The sequence below is a fragment of the Anoplopoma fimbria genome, chromosome 16 (assembly GCF_027596085.1).
Source record: "Anoplopoma fimbria isolate UVic2021 breed Golden Eagle Sablefish chromosome 16, Afim_UVic_2022, whole genome shotgun sequence".
Lineage (NCBI taxonomy): Eukaryota > Metazoa > Chordata > Actinopteri > Perciformes > Anoplopomatidae > Anoplopoma > Anoplopoma fimbria.
This window is the reverse complement of record NC_072464.1, coordinates 10,884,027-10,903,462: the sequence shown is the minus strand read 5'-3', so window position 1 is coordinate 10,903,462 and position 19,436 is coordinate 10,884,027. Positions and strand designations below refer to the sequence as shown.

The following is a 19,436-nucleotide window of genomic DNA, read 5'->3' as shown; positions in this document are numbered from 1 at the left end:
GGTCATGAGATCCTGGTTGGTTTGGTTTCTCCTGCTATTTATACATCCTAAAACATTTTCTCTGTTCTTGCTGTTAGAGAGGAGAATTTAGCCATTCAGACCACTGAGCGTGGTATTACGTCAGCAGGAAGAAGAAAAATCCAGTAAAGAGAAAGCATGTGGGGTATCATTGATTGCACTTTATTAACAATTTACTTCACTGAAATAGCATCATCATTAAATGAATAGTTTGGGGTTCATTCTGGGTAATGCACCTAGTCACTTTTCTTGCTGAGAATTAAATGAGAAAAACGACACCACTCTAACAATACCTACCTCCAGTAGCCGATTACCTTAGCTTAGCACAAAGACTAGAAACAGGGTGAAACAGCTCAACCAATTCCCTCTAAAAGAAAAACAATGAGCCTTCATCCTTGCCTTGATCCATGCCCTCCAGAATTGCATTTTCTATATCTGACACTAAAATTGACAAGTCAACATGGCTGTTCCAAAAATGAAACCATTTCCTGATCATACACCACTATGATGAAGGTTTTGTTAAGATACAAAAACAGCTTGGTTAAATTAGGTAAATATTGTGGTTTGGATAAGTTTCCAAACGAATTAGCTATGCTAAGCAAACTGGCTTCTTCAAATTCACCAGCCAAGCTGGTGAAAGACTGCATGCTTATTTCCCAAAATGTCAAACTATTCCTTTAAAGTCAAAACGTACGATATGAAGAAAGTCCAGAGAGTGATTTTGACACACCTTAAGCAGAAGACAGATGTAACAATGGTCAAAGCAAGGTGCCATGCAATGTAGCATTAAAGTTACATCATTTGTGAATGTACATAAGAATTGTCTGTCCACGTGTGATTGCCCGTCCTGTGCCCTCGCCCAATAATTAAAGCCATTTGACTGCACGTTGGCCCTTCAGCAAGGAGAAGTCAGACCCAAAAAATCCCCGTTATATAATACAGCACATGTCTGTATGCAAGAGGCGCTGCTGAGAGATTGTCCCGATTTAAATCTCACACCCTATACGCCAGATTAGAAAACAAGGAGGAAGGAAGAAAAGTAGAGGAGGATGAGCTCTTTGAGTTTTGTCTGTGACTCTTTGTTAGCATCCCAAACTTGGGATGGTTTCCAATCTCGTGGCTCCAACACCTGACTTCATGACTGTTTCTTCTGTTTCTATTGCTTTATTTTTAGTTTCTGGAAATCCAGATTGGGGGGATTTCTGGATCTCCAAAATAAAGCTAAAAACATTTTTTTCGAGAGATATTTCCAATTCTTTATCAGGTGTCTTTGCTTTAATTTTATATTTTATAAATATAATTTTTTGTATTTTATATTTTTATTAAAATATCGCATTATAGGAATTTTGACAGAGCTGTAAATCTAAAGGTCCAGGCAGTAAATAAGAGCCCCCTGGAAGTTTACTCTGAGCGGAATTGCTATTGATCCCAGAAAACAATTCCACTTCCCTTCCTGTTGCCGAAGAATGCTTCCCAGCAAAAAATAGAGCACCAGGGATGTAAGAAAAAAAGGTGGGGGTGAGGGGGGGAGGACATGGAGGAGGAGAGAGGGAAGGGAGGGCCGTTGGGGGAAACACTCTTGTGATGCCCCTGCTTTTCTCCTTGTGCCCCTTGTGCGGACTAACAGTTTGGTGTTGGGTCGACACTCAGCTCAGACGCCGTCAAAAGAGAGCCAGATCCTGTTGATTATCACAAGAAGAAGAAGAAGAAGGTTGTCCCAACATTGCACTGAGTCTGTTATCGTCTGCTCATCTCTGCATCATCACCTGCCATTTGTCCACTGAGTTAAAGGAGGACTTGTCTCATCAGGGGACGGATAGGGAGCCACTGCTTGATCAGACAAACAGCCTTCCAGACAACAGCAGAAAAGCAGGTAAGCCCTCACAATTTCACAAAACTACAACTCTTATTCAAGTAAAAGACTAGAAGACATTTAGATAAACACTGTAGGCATCCTACTACAAAACTCTCAAGAGATGAGATCTTGAAGAACTGGGACGAAGGAATGGGGAGCCTGGTGTTTGTTAAGAGTCCCTGTCCTCCACGGCAGGTACATCAGTCACCTTACATGCTCTTATTCCTTTCATCTCGCTCCGTCTGTCTCCCTCTCGCCATCATCTCTGCTGAGAAAAGAGTTTATATTCAAACTAAGTGCAGCAGTGGTGACCTTAAAACATACAGTAGAGTCACCAGCAATGTGTTCGTACTGTATGAACACTTTGAGAAGTTGTTACCTCTGAGTTCTCTTGAGAGCGAAAGTTGTTCATTACAAAATTTGTAAGCAAAGATGTTTTAACCGGTTCGCCAAAATGTAAATAAATGCAGGAAATTGGATAAAGAGAACTGAAAGAAAATGCACTGGTAGGGTGTGAAAGCCACACACATACGTTTATTTTGAATTCTATAAACTTTGCTAAAGTAAAAGTGCCAATATTACAGTGTCAAAGGCTTACAATGAAAATGTTGAAGTAGTGGAAGAATATTGTCAGCAATAAGTACTTCAAGTGTAAAAGTAAAAGTAAAGTATGCAGGTAATATGTCCTAGGTAAGTGTTCACATTTAGTCCCACTCACATGTAAAGAATTTGGTCGGAATTTTTAGACCATAATATCCTGACCAATACATTTGTCTTATAGTTTAACAAGACATCTTTCAGTTGAAATAATAATTAAAAAAAATGTATATAAGTAAACCCGGCTGAAATGGCACCACATAGTAGGAATGACCCCTTTAGTGTTTATATATTATATCACTGGATTAGTATCACTAATGCAACAACAGGTTTTTGAATATCTTAACCTGAAAAGTAACGAGTAACTATAGCTATCAAATAAATATAGTATGCTTAAAAAGCACAATATTTCCTACTGAAATGCTGTGGAGTACAAGTAAAGAGTAGCAAACAAATAAGATACTCAAGTAAAGTAGAAGTACCTCCGAACTGTACAGTGCTTAAGTAAATTATCTTAATTACTTTCCTTAATTAATTTCTAGCCTACTTTAGAAAACAGATATATCGAACTCAACAAATGATTCTAGACAAAATTACAAAAAGTCCAAAAAGTGCTGTCACACAAATGAGTTTCCATAACAAATCAAAGACAAAGTAATTTCAGTCTGTGTTTTTTTGTTTGAAACTGCAGACACATCATCACTGAAACAGCTCTGTGACAACAAGGTGAATCCCACCTTGCCGCATTATCATTAAAAATACTTTATATTTCAGAGTAATCAAACATAACAAGCTAAACCTCACAGCAAAATATAAAAGATCACAGACTCACTTATTATATTGTGTCCGTTGCCAATAATTCATTTACAGCACATATTATGAAGATCAAAATAACAAAGTTCTTAATAAAAAAAAAGCTCACAACAGGTCACACACTTAATCTGTCTACCCCCAGAAATAGCAGCTTTCCAGGAGTCTCCGTCAGGAGAGTGGTAGTCAGAATTTTCCTCCATGAAACACTTCGCAGCTGTCTGGCCTCCAGTGTAATGCCATATGCAGCTAAACAATGGATCATAACAGGGCTGTGGGTCTGTGTACAGTGGTGGGCAGATGAAGAGCCAGACAGCCATGTAAGGTAGCAGGCAGCACATCGGCCTGCTGGCTTCTGCTGGTGTGACTGATATATGGCAGCCTTGATCCATGCTGGCTTGAGAGCGGTGGCAACAGGTGACTCACATGAATGGTAAAGTATTCTCCCCCTCATCCCGCATAGGATCCTTTTCGCAGGTCACACTATCCCTAACTCACCCCTCCACCAAGCCAATACCGCTAAATTTAAATATGCTCATAGTTGATCGTAATCCCAGCACACATGGGAGAGAGATGCTAAACAGCTGCTGCAATGCATACTGGGATTGCCCTCCACACGTTTTTAAGTTTAAATTTAAAAGTCATGTTTAAGCTTGAACTTTGACACATATGTGCATTTATTCATTGTAACTAAATAAATAGGCCTAATTTGTTTCCACCAATCGCTCCATTATAATCTAGATAACCTCATGAAGCTGCTTCAGTCAACCACAGAGTAAAAATAATCACTAGAATAATATCTGCATCCTGTGTATGTTTGGCATCCTGTATATAGGGTCTGTTGATGTCAGCTGAGACTGATGCCACTTCCGAGAGCAGTTGTGTTGTAGGTCTGATCTCTTTTCTCTTACTCTGTTGTGGTTGTTCCGCTAAAACGTTGCTGAGTTGTCACAACAGTGCAAAGTGACCGGCAAAGATATTTTGGTTACAGAGCTCTTGGCAGGGGCTTTTTGTTTTGCAGTCATTTAATATACGTTTGAAATGTTCATAATTCCTGTAACTAGTAGGGTTATACCTACATATGGAATAACTAAGGTTAAGTAGGTCCCGGATCTTGTACAAGATGTCAATGAGACAAGATAAATAAGGTAGTTTGGAAAGTTTAACAGTAGAGAGTTTGCGATGAATATAATTAAATTATTATTTATTTTTGTCAATCATACTTTGTGATACAGAAAGCTATGATGACTGTGAAATGTTGAATTACTGATAAATCATAACAAATGTTTCTCCAGAGATGAAACCAATGATCAAAATCCGTTTAGGTTGAGGTTAAAGCAATGAGAGCATCAAATAGAATATACCAGTAACACATCATTTTTCTCAGCCATTATACTGAGTTGGCAAACTATATGACTTCTTTCATCTTTTTAGTGCAGTGAAATAAACACTGAGCTCTTTGTTGAAAATTCAGCAGAGATGCAGTCAAATCTTAATTAATGGGTAGTTTAATATTTATTTAGAAAAACTGAAACAAAAAACTCTCCCGAAACATTAGCAGTGATCAAACTCACAGCATGAGGGGTTATATTTGGACATTAGCGGTGGTTAACAAAAACACATCTCAACACGAATGTCTCAGGTAATACATTTCTCAAGACTATTAATTTATTGTTATTGTAATCCACTCACAGCAGAGATAATACAGCCATAAAGTCCAAATATAAACCTTTTCTTATCTGTTACAGACAATAGGGCTGTGTAGTTATAACATTTTCCTACACCAGAATCTCCCGAGGCCAGCCGACCAAATTTGGCTCTACACGTTTTTTTTAGTATCTAACTTCAGGCCCCTCCAGTGAGAGCCTGTGTGGCCAAATTTGTCCCTCTAGAATATGTCAAATACTGTAGACATTTTTTTAGGTAATAAACTAACTTTCTTACTGTGTTTTACTTTCTAATGAAAACAATTAATTAGCTTGTCAGCGTTTCAAGATCGTTTGGGAGATTGCTGAAAACATTTACATCATCTCCAGCAAATCCTCTCAGACCCTCATAATACCACTATTGTACTTAATGCACAATACCGTGTAAATACTTTCCCTGCACTGATGCTAGTCTAAACATCCCCTATTAAAGGGAAGCAGTCCAAGAAAATGTATGCCTCGCCATGTAATTGTCCGTGTGTTTATGAGGACAGCGCAGAGCAGGCAGTGTATCCTGGTCCTCTATGAGGATGCAGAGCCTGTCAAACAGGGCTTAGAGCTGAAAGGTGCAGATCACTGAAGGAATGTTTGAATCAACCCTGCCCCCTGTTGTTTCTGGCCTGTGGATACACTGCAGGCTGAGGGAGACAAGCTAATGTTGCCAGAGTTCAGTTTTTAAACTCATCCACTCAATTTAAACATCAACAGTTTTTTATTCCGTCTGAAAATGAGTTTTTTCTATCCTGAGCTCTAAAAACAAAAAACCTAGAAATCAGGAAATGGTGTCTATCTCTGCACTCTTATGTTACGACTCAATTAAAACAAATACCCAATGATTCTGTGAGAAACATAAATCTGAAACCATTGCTCCATGTGCCACTGTACAGCAATAAAAACATCGCTTAATGATCCTATAAAACCCTCTATCACGAACAGGGGTATTTCCAGCCAGAGGTGCTGCCAGTCCCGACTGATTCTTGAACCAGAGTCACTGCCCTCTAAGGCAACACTGAGGTGGCTCCAACATCAGAAGATTCATTGTTGTGTTGCAGGGGAGAAAACACACATCATTTATTGGTGTTGCTCAGCAGCGAGTCACAGCAGCAGCCCTCGTTTCGCAGTGATGCAGTTTAATTACTGCTATTTCTCTCTTCTCTGAGCTGCCTGGCTGCTATCCAGACTAGTTAAATGTCAGAATGCACATCTGACTTTAAAGTTGCAATACAGCCACATTTAGTTGGTCCAGTTTAAGTTTGAGTTGACGCTGAAGAGGTAAAATGACTGTAGCGTTGGCTACTGTTCATACAGAGTGGACTTTTTATGCTTAGTTTATCAAAATAGCTCTTTAAAATTTTGTTTCCATGGAACTCTTATAAGTCACCAACACTCTTCCTCTGTGCAGTACGCACAAAGGCCCACGGAGACTCAGATATAACGTCACACAGAAATAACTTAGAGGTGCATAATACCCCATTTGTGCAGTTCACCGTTTTGAATACCATATAACCAGATTTTCCATTACTCTGCCACAGCGTTTATAAACAAATATGACAGCCGTGATGGTCTACAGGCAAACCAGACCACTCAGCAAAGGGCACAATGCCTACCAGTAAATCCATGGTTATTGCCAGAGGAGCAACAGGAGCGCAGGTATGATAGACAACCAACAGCAAAAGATGCTCTTTAAAGAAGTGAAATTCACTGGAACGTCTCGGCTGTAAACTATCTGCCTTCCGTTCCTTTTAATACCTTGTTCCTTTTGTCCTTCGGAAATCATATTGTTTGAGATTGCTTCCTCTGAGGACAGGAAGAAGCTGTCGAGGGAAGGAGACAGAGGCTATAAAAACGCAGCCTTTCCCTAGTTGACCTGAATACCACTTTCTCTTCTATAATATGTTATTATATAATATCTAATATTATAATATTATTGCGTATACTATATATATATTCTTTTATGTATGTTCCCAGATGAAAAACAACAGAACTACCAATGGTGGAGAGTCACTACTGTACTTAAATACAGTGTTCAGGTTATGGTACTTAACTTGAGTATTTCTACTTGATATCACTTTTTACTGCACTGTTCTTCTACTCCTCTGCATTTGAAAGATAATTGGTTTACTTCCTCTCAACTAAATGTATTTTGCAGCTGAAGTTATTTGGTTGTAGATATTTTACTTGCAAAGCATCAGCAACATAATACTTTTACATAGTGATAAAGCTGCTAAAAGATATGAAAATCATTGTAGCACACCAATGACAAATCAGTAAACCCTCTCTATTCAAGTTTTCACATTTCACCACTCAAGGAATAGATGGCAAATGAACACATTGTAGTAGTAGGTTTGTTGTCTCCCACCAAGGTCACTTGGATTTTAAAGACAGACTGATGTACTTGATGCAAAAGGAATAGTCACCGTGATACTGATTCAAAATCATGTGATGCTATCACAAAGGTTAACTTTGTATTAGTCCAGGGGGAGATGTATTGTTGTTACCATGGTGTGCACGGGTGAGGAAAGCCTGTTGTCACTGTTAGCTGATAAGAACATGGCTGTACCTCCTGCTATTGTGCTGGCAGGACTCTCACTCCCTTCCGACTCACCATGCTTCAGGGTTAAAGAGCACAACGTGCTGAGTTTCCATTTTATTGCCATATATATACTTCATAGAGACACTGTGGGAGGGGGAGAGACCGACTGTAGGTCATTTAGACCATCTATCTCTCACACATAACTAGTCAGTGTCAGTGAGGCAAGTCAAAGCCTTGCACAGTGGACTTTACAATGGGAGGAACTTGTTTTGAAAGCAACTGCTTATGGATAACACTTGGAGGGAGATGGGAGATGGTAAGAGATAATATTAATAACTCTGTGTTTGGCTTTTTTGACACTTTGTGATTGGAGTGATTATACTGTATATCCTACATGGCAAGTTTGTCTTAAAATACAGATTTCGAGGAATGTTTACTATGTTTTCCATAACCCTGCCAAGTAGGGCAGAAACTTCAGATGTGTGACGTGTTGGAAAAACCTGTCAAACTGTTATATTTAGCTGTCCTTACAGTGTGTTATAACTCATCTGGATTAGATCTCTAATGCTAAAGTAAAAGTCGGCAGCAGGCGAAGGTACATAATGCATTTAGATGTCAGAGGTCACCCCTCAATGGAGTTTGATGGGTTTTTGTTAACCCCTCAATGATGAGGGTCAGTTATTGCACTCATAAAGCTGTCTGGTCGACTGCCTTATAGGGTCATTATTGGCTGAGACTCGCCAGCCTGTCACTTCCATGTTTGGGTCTTACCCAAACTTTCACTAATGCTGCAGGTGAAAGCACACACACGCATTGAATTAGATGGAGAGATCTGATTGACGCTCTTAGATAGATCCAGAAAGCAGCATGTGGGAGGTTTTCATTATTGCAGAGAGGACAGAGGACATCAAAGCTGCTGTCATTGTGAGTGAAGCCTGCTGGTCATGGGCCACAGGCAAGATGGAAACCGCGCAGCTCAGGCCGGGTCACAGCGTGTAGAGGACAAAGTCTCTCAGCTTTGACTTGCACCGTGGTGGCCTGTTACCCTCTCTGTCTGTCATACATAATTTGGAATTGGACAAACAAACACATAACATCATATTTAGTCATTTTTCTTAAAACAACCTCATTATTTACTTTTAAATGACTCCTGAACTTCCTTCGCTTCCCTCTCTCTCTAGCTCATGGGAAAATGGTTGTTCTCATGCCACGGTGTCCAGTCCTCGAGCAATTCACAGAACAGAAGTTATTTTTATGATGCCCCACACACAACCAGGTCATTTCATCTGCAGCAATATAGAGGACCTATCTGTCCCTGACTGACTGTATTTCTCCTTTTTATCCTCCTCTCTGCTCTGTTCGTCCTCCCCCTCAGTGACTTCACCTTTTCACCTCTAGTGCACCCTCTTTTTGCACTTTCTCTCCTCCCTCTCCGGTCTTCTGTGTCTCAGGTGTTTGTTCAGCCTGTGAGCAGTTATGGGGGACTGGAGTCTCCTGGGGAATTTCCTAGAGGAGGTCCAGGAACATTCTACCTCGGTCGGGAAGGTTTGGCTCACCGTCCTTTTCATTTTTCGCATTCTGGTGCTGGGCACAGCAGCCGAGTCGTCCTGGGGTGACGAGCAGAGCGACTTCATGTGCGACACCAAGCAGCCTGGTTGCACCAACGTGTGCTATGACAACGCCTTCCCCATCGCCCACATCCGCTATTGGGTGCTGCAGATTGTATTTGTCTCCACGCCATCCCTCATCTACATGGGCCACGCCATGCACATTGTGCGCAGGGAGGAGAAGCAGCGGAGGTTGGAGCAGGAGCAGAGGGAGGAGAGAGGGGAAGGCGGGGGAGACGTGGAGGGGGAGAAGGAATACCTCCAGCAGAAGGAGAGCGGAAGAATAATGGCATCTGATGGGACTGGACGTTTTCATCTGAAAGGAGCGCTGCTGCGGACCTACATCCTGAGCATCATGATCCGCACAGCGATGGAGGTGACGTTTATCGTGGTGCAGTACATGATCTACGGAGTGTTCCTCAGGGCGTTGTACCTGTGCAATGCCTGGCCCTGCCCCAACCCCGTCAACTGCTACATGTCCCGGCCCACAGAGAAGAACGTCTTCATCATCTTCATGCTGGTGGTGGCCGGTGTGTCTCTGCTGCTCTCTGTGCTGGAGCTCTACCACCTTGGCTGGAAGAGCGCCAGGACGTGTTTACGCAAAAGAGGATACAGAAGAGCAGCCAGAGAGCTTTGACGGGGGCCGTGTCCGCGGCCTTGGAGCCAAACAGCCCGCCTCGACCCTCGGCCTCCTGCACCCCACCTCCTGACTTCAGCCAGTGCCTGGCAGCCCCGAGCTCCGTGAACCCAATGACCTCAATGTCCTCTCATCCCTTCAACAACAGGATGGCGCTGCAGCAGAATTCTGTCAACTTGGCCACTGAGCAGCATCACAGCTGCGACAACCTGGAGGATGAGCAAGACTTTCTGAGAATGAGATACGACCAAATGCCCTCGGAGCTGCCCAACAGCTGCTCCCCATCGCCGCTGCTGCACTCCAGCTACATGAAGGACAAACGCCGCCTGAGCAAGACCAGTGGGAGCAGCAGCCGGGCTCGCCAGGATGACCTGTCAGTATAGACTCACCACCAAAGAGAAGGAACAGAGAGATGAGTTTAGAAAGACCCAAAGAGGAGACTAAGTTATTACTGAGTGAAGGGGTCAAAGCATGAAGCTAATTATGCAAACTCTGGCATTGAAGTCAGACACTTGATCATAGAGGATGGACTAAATGTTCACTTTAGAAAGAGATCCTGAGATCTGTGAGTGGTCCATGTGAACTTGACCTGTGTGAGCTCTGTGAGCAGCTAGTGTTTCTGAACCAATCTGTCCAAGAGCTCAAAAAACCAAACTGCAAAAGAAAAAGTATTTTCGATATGTGAACAGGGTAACAGGTGTAATACCTGACTATTGCACATTTATTCCCCCCATGGGGATCAATAAAGGAATAAAGGAATATAATTTATGTTTTAGTAAAACAGTTAAAGGCAAAAACTAAGAGCTAAAAAAGAAAATGACGTGATGCTAGGTGCTTGGTGTGAGATGACTTAGGGAAATAATCTAATTAGAAAGCAAAATATGGCTCAGATAGTCAACTATTCAATTAATTGAACATGAAAGATTTAGAGAAAATAGGGACTAAATATGCAATAAACTGTGAAGCTTGGATGTATATAAATAAGATGTTTTTTATGCAGCGTATATGCAATGAATCAAGGTAAAGTGCCTTAACAAGTGTGAAAAAAAATCTCTTTCATATGACATGTTTTTATATGTATATTTTTCAAAAAGCCATTGCAAAGACTGTTCATTTAAATTAAGCCATCTGTTGATTTGCTAACCTGATTGCACTACACAGGTCAGCAAACATGAAATGTATCTCAAGAATAATCCCTTTATAATCCAAAAAAAAGGTGTGAGTAAAACTGTTATCATTAGTTATATATTTGACAGGAGACTTTGTGTGCAGAATGTAGCCTGTTTTAGGATGTTCCCTATCAAGAGGGATTGAAGGGAAAAGAGAAAGAAGACGTCCTGTTGGATGCTGTTATGAGGAGATCCGGCCACTCGGTGGCAACATTGCACTTGTGCTTTTCAGTTTCTGTCCTGAAGCCATTTATGTAAATAGTGAACTTGTTACATGCAATGTATGTTTCAGTTGATATCTTTGAATGTATGGTATTTCATTTCATCAATGTACAGGTTGTTTATGTTTATGTCGCACAACAAACTTCATATAAAACACATAAATCTTGTTTAGTTTTTCTGGTTCTTTCACACAGACCTTCATGCAATAAATGTCATCACTAACTCATCACAAATAAAGAAATCATCAACTGTAAAATCTGCTCTGTTGTCCTCAAGGTGTGTAATTAATGCAAGTACTTCTTAAAATCTTTATGAAACATCAGATGTGTGTTACTAACTGAAATATTAAATCCATGCTATATAACACTCAGCTCAGAAAATCTTGTGGTTAATATTGAAATGCTATGAACTAAAGGATGAGTGGAAATAAACAAGAGATGTTGAAGAGCAGACATATATGAAGAATTTCCCGCACTTTTAGATCTGTATCCTCTCACTACTTGCATTTTTTTCCCAGTCTGTTTTCACCAGAAAGGACCTGCAGGGGACAGACTGGAGGGGATGTGCAGTATTTACACAAACAAAGAAGCTGAGCGCTAATATCCAACTTGGGCTGTCACAAGCTGAGTCGAAGCAAAGCTACAGTAGATGCCATTTTGTTTGTTTGTTGCAGATCAGATTCACCTCTGCAAAATTACCCTATTTTTATTATCATTGAATAAGGAGCAGCCAGGTTGATGACTTCAAATTGCTGCCCATAAAATCTTCTCTCTGTAAATCATCCATGGGCAAAGCTGAGGTGATGTTTTTTATAGTATGATAGAGGTATTTGTTGTGGTCTGCTTCGTGTATTTATATAGAAAACTAACCAAGGCTCCCCTGTTTTGGACAATCCTGAAAAAAACCTGTATGCAGTGGCAATTCAGGGGGGAATATGCATGTGAATGTATTACACACTGAAAAACGGGCACCTTGTATGATAACCTCTGCCACCAGTGTATGAATGTTTGTGTAAATGGGTGAATGCTGGCTTGTGTTGAAAAAGCCCTTTGAGTGGTTGTTAAGACTAGAAAAGTGCTTTATAAACGCAGTTTACCACCACCATAGGTTTGGTTCTCCAAAAGACTGCCGATACAACAATAAACCCAATAATGTTCAGTGCTAACGCACATTTTGTCACCTCTATGAATAATTTATTTTGGGGATAAATGGTCAAATATTTGCCACAGGCCTTTCCAATTAGAAGAATCTGCATTCAAGATGGAGGGTGGGTATTATTCAGTGGTGGAAGAAGTGATCATTACTTAATCAAAAGTGAATCAAACATTCACTCAGGTATGTAAGCAGCAAAATCTTGTCTCTGAGTTTTAATTAATTACAGATATGGTTGAACTATCATTCAGGATGCATTGACCTGTAGCAGCTATTTTTTGCTATTTTATATACTGGGTACCACAATGTATCATATACTATATGTTTTGGAAATTTTAAAAACTACAATATTTACTTCCTTAATGTAGTGGAGTAAAAGTATAAATAAAAAAACATAAGGAAGGATGGAATTGAAAATGATAAATAAAGTTCAAAAGCCATTACTCCCAAAGCAGGTTTCACATTCAATGTCCACTTTTTGTATTATTACTGTACATAACTAAATTATATGATGAATAATTTAGAAAGCTTAGAATGATTAAGTCTATCAAATACAATTGCACATTTATAGTTACATATTTTCTGGTTCTTATCTTTACAATGAAACTATTCTTAGCTGTATAAAAACTGTATAAATTGTATAAAACTGTTATAAATGAATATTATTTTAGGAGGCCTAGATGTTGTAATGTCTTTTTTACGATTAAGTAATTACACTGATACACCTGTAGGTGGCACTAGCGCGCTTTGATGCATCTTTTCTACCTTCTTTTTAATAAAAGAAGAAGAAGATAGATTCCCACTGTGCATGCCGGGAAACGTAGTTCTGTCCACCTAGCTATTACCTTTACTTTGAACGTAGAGTTGAATTTGCTACCCTACAGTTCCCGGCATGTCTTTGACTTGAAGCGGTGAGCAGAGTTGCCTAATGTTATGAGAATTTATCGTTTACACAACGCCGTGTTTTCCATCGAGAGACGCCGAAGAACTTCGATTCATAAAGTGAGTAGCTAGTGTGCTAACTAACGTCTGACCGTTAGTTTAACCGTCTAACGAGAGAGCCTCGTTGTCATGGTGCAGCTAGCTAGGACGACTGTCGCGACCGAGGTCAGACCTCATGTTGTCACGATGTGTGGCACCGAGCTAGCCCTGCGCACAAACATGTTCTCTCAACGTGCTTGAATTTGAGAGATTGCGTTGAGCATTTCCAAACAAACAGTATATATATATGTTGCTTTTTGCAATTATTCTAGTAATGCATGTAGCTGTACAATACAAGCTTAGACTTTCTCCTTTTGTGAGGGAGCTACTGAGTGTGTACTTAATAGTATAAGGCACTAAATAGTATATATGTGTGTGTGTATGTATACACATATATACTATTAAGTGCCTAAAATAAATGTTATTTCTTATCCATTAGATAATGCCTCATTTACATATTTAAACATTACAATTGAGATAACTTATAATGCAAAAAGTAATGGTCTTATGTAAGTAAGTAATTAACTAGGGAAGTGTTATGGTGATATGAAATATTTACCCTATTTACTTGTAGTGTTTTGCAAAATGTATGTCATTTTACAATACATACCTTTTTAAAGGGCTGTTTTCTCACAATTAAGTTTTTCTCATACTTTAAGCAGGAAGTCTGACATACAGCATACTTTCATCTTTATATGTTCTGAAGGGTTTTACAGAGAGATTAGTTCATATTTCATTAATAGCTTGATTTATACAACATATTATTCCTTAAAACATGGGCGAAGTGTAGACCTTTTTTGAAGCAGCAACAAATAGGTCAAAACTTAAACAGTAATTCAAATTCCAGAATATAACGTATTGAGTATTTAACTATTTGAGTCAGTATCGGCCGGATATCGGTATCAGTGCATGCTTAAGTTTAATGAAACACACAGATGTGTATATGATAAACTGGTTACATTAACCTCTAGCGGGTATATGACATAAGCATAGGTAAGAAAGAGACGCCGGGTAAGGAGGAAACATCTACTTTGGTTCACCCAGATAAGGTGAGCCGAGGGAATGAAACTAGGTCTTCAAATCTGAGGACAAAGTCAGTTTTTTATCAGCAAGGAATGTACCAGATTGTTTCCAACAGTGGATATTGCTTCTGAAAATGATTTATGTAAACATTACTGTCATTATGATAAAAGTTTTTCTTAACCTTCCTCTTAATATTAACAGTAATGCCTGTGTAGTTAATTAAGACACTAATAACAATATGTCTGTTTATTTCACAGCTTAGCCATGAGGAATCTTTGGACCAAAGCAGGTGTTTTAGGTTCCATGTCAGTGGCTTTTGGGTCAATGCTGTGGTCACAGAAGCAAGCTGACTCTGACCAGGTTGCTTCCAGTTGCACCTCTGCTTATACAAATCCTAGTTCTCCCTACGAGCTAAAATTGGTCCAAGTCCTGTTCCGACATGGTGCTAGAACGCCTCTAAAGTCAATACCTGATGTAATGGAGGTAAAACCCCTTTTTTTTTTATTCATCAACTTGTTCAGTGCTTGTGTCTATAAAGATGATGTATGTATAACAATTCTTTGTTGGGGTCAAGGTCGAATGGGCGGCAACACTCTTGGAGCCTCCAGCACACACCCACATCAACTATGAAGTGAAAAACCTTGACGGTGGCCCTAGACCCCCAGCTCCTGTAGAAGACAGCTATCGGAAAAACGTGCTGAACGTAGGTGTGCTTTGTGTTGTAGAATGTGGTCGGATAAGAAAGGAGCTGAAGGAAGAAATTAAGGTCCAGCGACTTGTCTAGTTGGTTCTTGTTAAGAGGCTTTGTGTGAAGATGATATAGAGGGACCACCTGGAAATGTGTCAAACATCTCTTTAGGTGTTCCTGGACAGGGCTCTGACATTGAGCAATCTGGCATAGTTCACTTGAACCTTTTACTGTGCTTTTTGTTTAATGTTATTTGATTACCTGTGTGCAACATAATTGACATACTTTGTGTAGTCTCCTTTATATTTAGATGTTTTTTGCTTTATCGATGCGATGCACCTTGTGGATTCAGAAACCTTCCCTCTAGTGGCCTCTAGGATTCATTACAAAGCATTACAGATGAAATTAAAACAGGTTCATTTATTCAAAACCTCTCAGTAACAATGTTGAACTGTGTGTGAAGCTTCCAAGTGAGATATGTTTGCCAGCCTCTGTCCATAAAAAATGGCAGTTTCCTGTGCTGAGTTAGCTGCTCTGCTAAAGAGGTTTATGGGATTTAGCTTTGAAACTAATTCCCACAATGTGGACTCCTGCCATCCTTGTACCACATTCACCCTTGATTCCTGCATGCCATAGCAGTTGTGTGTTTGTTCGGCCACATCTCTGAGTGAAACCTGATCCTGTTTGTCACAATTGGCAGGGTGGCACGTTCCCCGGTCAGCTGACCACGATTGGCATGCAGCAGCTGTATGAGCTGGGCAAAAAGCTCAGGAGGAGATACATCGAGGAGACCCATTTCCTCAGCTCCACCTTCAGCCCAGCTGAGGTCTAGTAAGTTTTGCAAATCATATAGATAGATAGATAGATAGATAGACAGATAGATAGATATTTATTTTTTTTCGTGTCATGCACAGAACGTGCCCAACCCTCATGGGTTTACAAGACACCAACAATACAGCTGCAGTGGATCCACATCTCATCAAGTCACATTTGATTACAAAACAACCGGTTGCTTCATCGCTCAATCTTAAACAAAACATTCTGCCTTCTCTCCCAGGCCTGGCAAATAAAATCTGCTACATAGAAGGTTCCTTTCCAAAAACACAACTCGAGTTTTTCATAGCCATCCAGCCAAAAGAAATCAACATAAATGGAAGTCATTTTACTAAAGAGGACATCCCTTATGTCCTCGTAGACAGGACAGTAAAACAAAAAGTGCACCTCATTTTCAATTTCACCCAGCTCACACAACAAACAAACAAAGAGTAGCAAGAGCCACTTGCAGTTTTCTGTAAACCACAGTTTTGATACATTGTGCTTATGAGAGCAGTACAAACGATAACAGCTTAAATGCTTACCTTTTTTAAGTTGGCTGCCGTCCGTGACCTCTTTTTTCCATTTTTAGTGTGCGTTCCACAAACATTGTGAGGACCATTGAATCTGCCAAGTGCCTGGTAGCGGGGCTCTTCCTGCAAAAACAAACAGGTAGGAGTACAGAAAGCCATATGTGCATGATGTTATTAATATTTTCTGGATCTCATCTAATCTGTTTTTGTTTCATCTTCTGTTCTACTTGAAGAAATTGTTCCTATATTAACAACGGCGTCAGGATCTGAAATCCTGTATCCTAACTACCATGGATGCAAGCTGCTCAAGTTCCTTGTCAGGTATGTCAAGTTTATTTTCATACCAGCCCATAAAAACATCCTGTGCACTCGCTACCCAAAACTGGAATCCAGAGTCGAGATGCCTCTGACAGGTTGTCACGGTGTGTCTGTGTTTCTTGGCTGACACTCTTTGTGTTCTGTGCAGCCACCGCTGGGCAGAGTCGTCCACTCTGCCAGACATTGCAGCAGACCTTCAGAGCATCCAGAACGAGTTGGGCATTGCCGCTCACCAGCACATCGACTTCATCCTCATTAGGGACGACATGGTTGCCAGAGAGGTGACACTGCCGCTTCATGATTCATATGACTTTTATTAGGTCTCACCACAAGCTATCAGAATACATACGATTACTATGAGGACTTGGCCCGGCTGGAGGCGGCCACCCGGCAAGCTGCTACTTATGCAAGATGGAACTCCACAACCGAGTTCATCGAGCTTCTAGTCATTTAACAAGCTAAAATAACAGATTCAGCATGATTTGGGTTTAAACATTGAGGGTATTTACTCATGGCCGTTATTCAAGATATCTCAAAATAAGTTCTAATTCAGTCCGTAAAAGAGAGACTGAAACTATATATATTTTTGCATATCAGACTTTAGAATGGCATTTTATGTTAAAATAACCATCTTTTACGGTAAATGTGCATACTGAGGCCACAACAGGATCTTAAACAAGACCGAGGGGGCAGCTTTATTGGCCTTTCCTGAATTAACTGATTGTTTCCCTCTTCCCTGCCAAAGCCAAATACTGAAGCCCTACTCTTAAAATTCTGGCCGATTATGTTGGGATCCACACGTTATCATTTATAACTCATACATACTAACACACAAATTAAAGCAACACATTTGTTAGTCAATAAATCTAAACTAAATAAAGCTACTAATGGATTTCATTGGCCCACAATAGTCACCATTTTGGAAAATACTATGATATAGGGAAAAAGCTGTAAAAAATATCTCATGACAAGACGATGGCCCCTTTTGAGGTTTGTGTTGCTCAGCTTCAAAGGTGATTCTGACTGTGTCAAGTCTCTGCTCATTAACAGGCGCACGGCCTCCCCTGCCCATCAGGGCTGGACACCTGGAGGAATAAAGTGGAACAGAGAGCTGTGGAAATGATCTGCCATGTGTATGAAAACAACAACAGGTTAGATCAGACAAAGTCAGCAGAGGAGGGGCGTTTGAAAAGGGTCGTTTTTTTTCATGTAGACCATTTGTTAAGAGTTCAACAGACCAGCTTTAATTCTTCTGCTCTTTTTCTAGCAGGGAGAACCTGCAGCTGTGTGTGGGACCCCTCCTGCACTCATTCTTAACCAACATTGAGGAGAAACTTGAGGGCACCGTATCAGAGCCAGACAGGTTGGACCCCTCTTGATTGACTCACACATGTTTTGCACAAACTTCACTGTGATTGGTTTTTAAAGTTGTAAACGGTTAAAATGATCTCTCCATCAGGAAGCTATTTTTGTACTCTGCACATGATACCACATTGATTCCCTGTTTGATGGCTCTGGGGATTTATGACATGAGATGGCCACCATTTGCCGCCGATATCACTATGGAGCTGCACCAACACCGAGAGACCAACAAGTCCTTTGTTAAAGTGTCATACATCGGCCAGGTAGGGGACAAGAATGTGTCTGTTTATTTGACAAACTTTTGCATTCCCCCCCCCCATGTTGTGGTTTTACTTAAAGTTGCTTATCTCTTTCTAGGATCAACTTATACCAGGTTGTAGTGGAGTCTACTGCCCCCTGGAGGAGTTCAAGCAGGCCCTCTCAGCATACTCACTGAACTCTGAGGGCTACCAGTCACTTTGTAACAGCACAGAGGGCCTGACTAAACCCTGAACCCTCAACAAACCCTCAAGTCTCAACACAGTGCTTTCTATGACATTAAACTCTTAAAGGTAGCATACATCATGTTTTTGTTTACTTTACATCTTCCTCTCTCACTCCATCAAATTAGGTTCAAATTCAAGATGGATTTAATGGTTATGACATATTGACAAGTTTAACTGCAGATTAATTTTGCTAAACAGTGTTTACGTGTTATCAGATGCTTGGTGAATATGTGTCTGTTTGCCTTGATGTTGAGGGCTATGTTTTTCTGATCAGCAAAACCAACTGTCTTGCCGGTCACACATCTTTAAAAGCAGATGACAAATACATACTTTCATTTTTGAGGTATATGGCACAGAGTATTAAGCTACATAAGGGTTGCCTAAACAAGTGATATTTATTTAAGGCTAATGTGGCACCAATGCTGTAATGTGATTGCTGATGCAATTGTTCTGCAAATTTGGTTGTGTTCACAATCAAATCTTTTCATTCCTCTAAATATACTAATCAGTCCATGTACTGTATCTAATGTTTGGGACTGCATATTAGTGTGTAGGTGAATGTCTTCATAACCTTGTAGAATCTGCAGAAATGGAATAATTCTGCTTCGGTATGTTTTAAGATTGAAACATTAGCTTGCCTTCTTGTGAGGATTTGTTGGTACCATCAGACCATGGTATAATGTATGTATGTATGAATACATGCCCGTTATATAGACCTGTGTTACAATAACACGCGTTATACCTCATCAGCGAGACGTTCCTGTGACCTGCTGTGTAAAATATAAAGGTTTGCTTTGATGACAAATGATTTCGATGGATAAGTCTTTTTTTTTTGTCTCTCATCATGTGTACTATTCCTACCAGCAAAGTAAAACTTTAAAACATGGGTTAGTAAAGAACAACTAGTTTAGTAGAGTTCAAATGCAT

At 40.3% G+C, this 19,436-nt stretch overlaps 2 protein-coding genes across 3 annotated transcripts; both read left to right on the top strand.

Annotated features, from left to right (window-relative positions):
- Positions 1-1,669: 1,669 nt before the first annotated feature.
- On the top strand, positions 1,670-11,478 carry gja5a (gap junction protein, alpha 5a). The gene is given in 3 exon segments (XM_054614930.1): positions 1,670-1,891; positions 8,895-9,725; positions 9,728-11,478. Coding segments are annotated over 2 exon segments (1,149 nt in total). The 5' UTR covers positions 1,670-1,891; positions 8,895-8,995; the 3' UTR covers positions 10,147-11,478.
- Positions 11,479-13,108: 1,630 nt separating this feature from the next.
- On the top strand, positions 13,109-19,314 carry acp6 (acid phosphatase 6, lysophosphatidic). 2 transcript variants are annotated; one of them, XM_054615491.1, is made up of 11 exons: positions 13,109-13,308; positions 14,568-14,793; positions 14,885-15,013; positions 15,699-15,829; positions 16,404-16,483; positions 16,578-16,665; positions 16,811-16,943; positions 17,713-17,813; positions 17,933-18,025; positions 18,122-18,287; positions 18,382-19,314. In XM_054615491.1, exons 2-11 carry the CDS (start codon positions 14,575-14,577, stop codon positions 18,514-18,516), a joined length of 1,275 nt encoding a protein of 424 aa, XP_054471466.1. In that variant the 5' UTR covers positions 13,109-13,308; positions 14,568-14,574; the 3' UTR covers positions 18,517-19,314. The 2 variants fall into 2 exon arrangements, with proteins under 2 accessions (XP_054471466.1, XP_054471465.1); XM_054615490.1 differs by having other exon boundaries at positions 17,930-18,025.
- Positions 19,315-19,436: the final 122 nt, after the last annotated feature.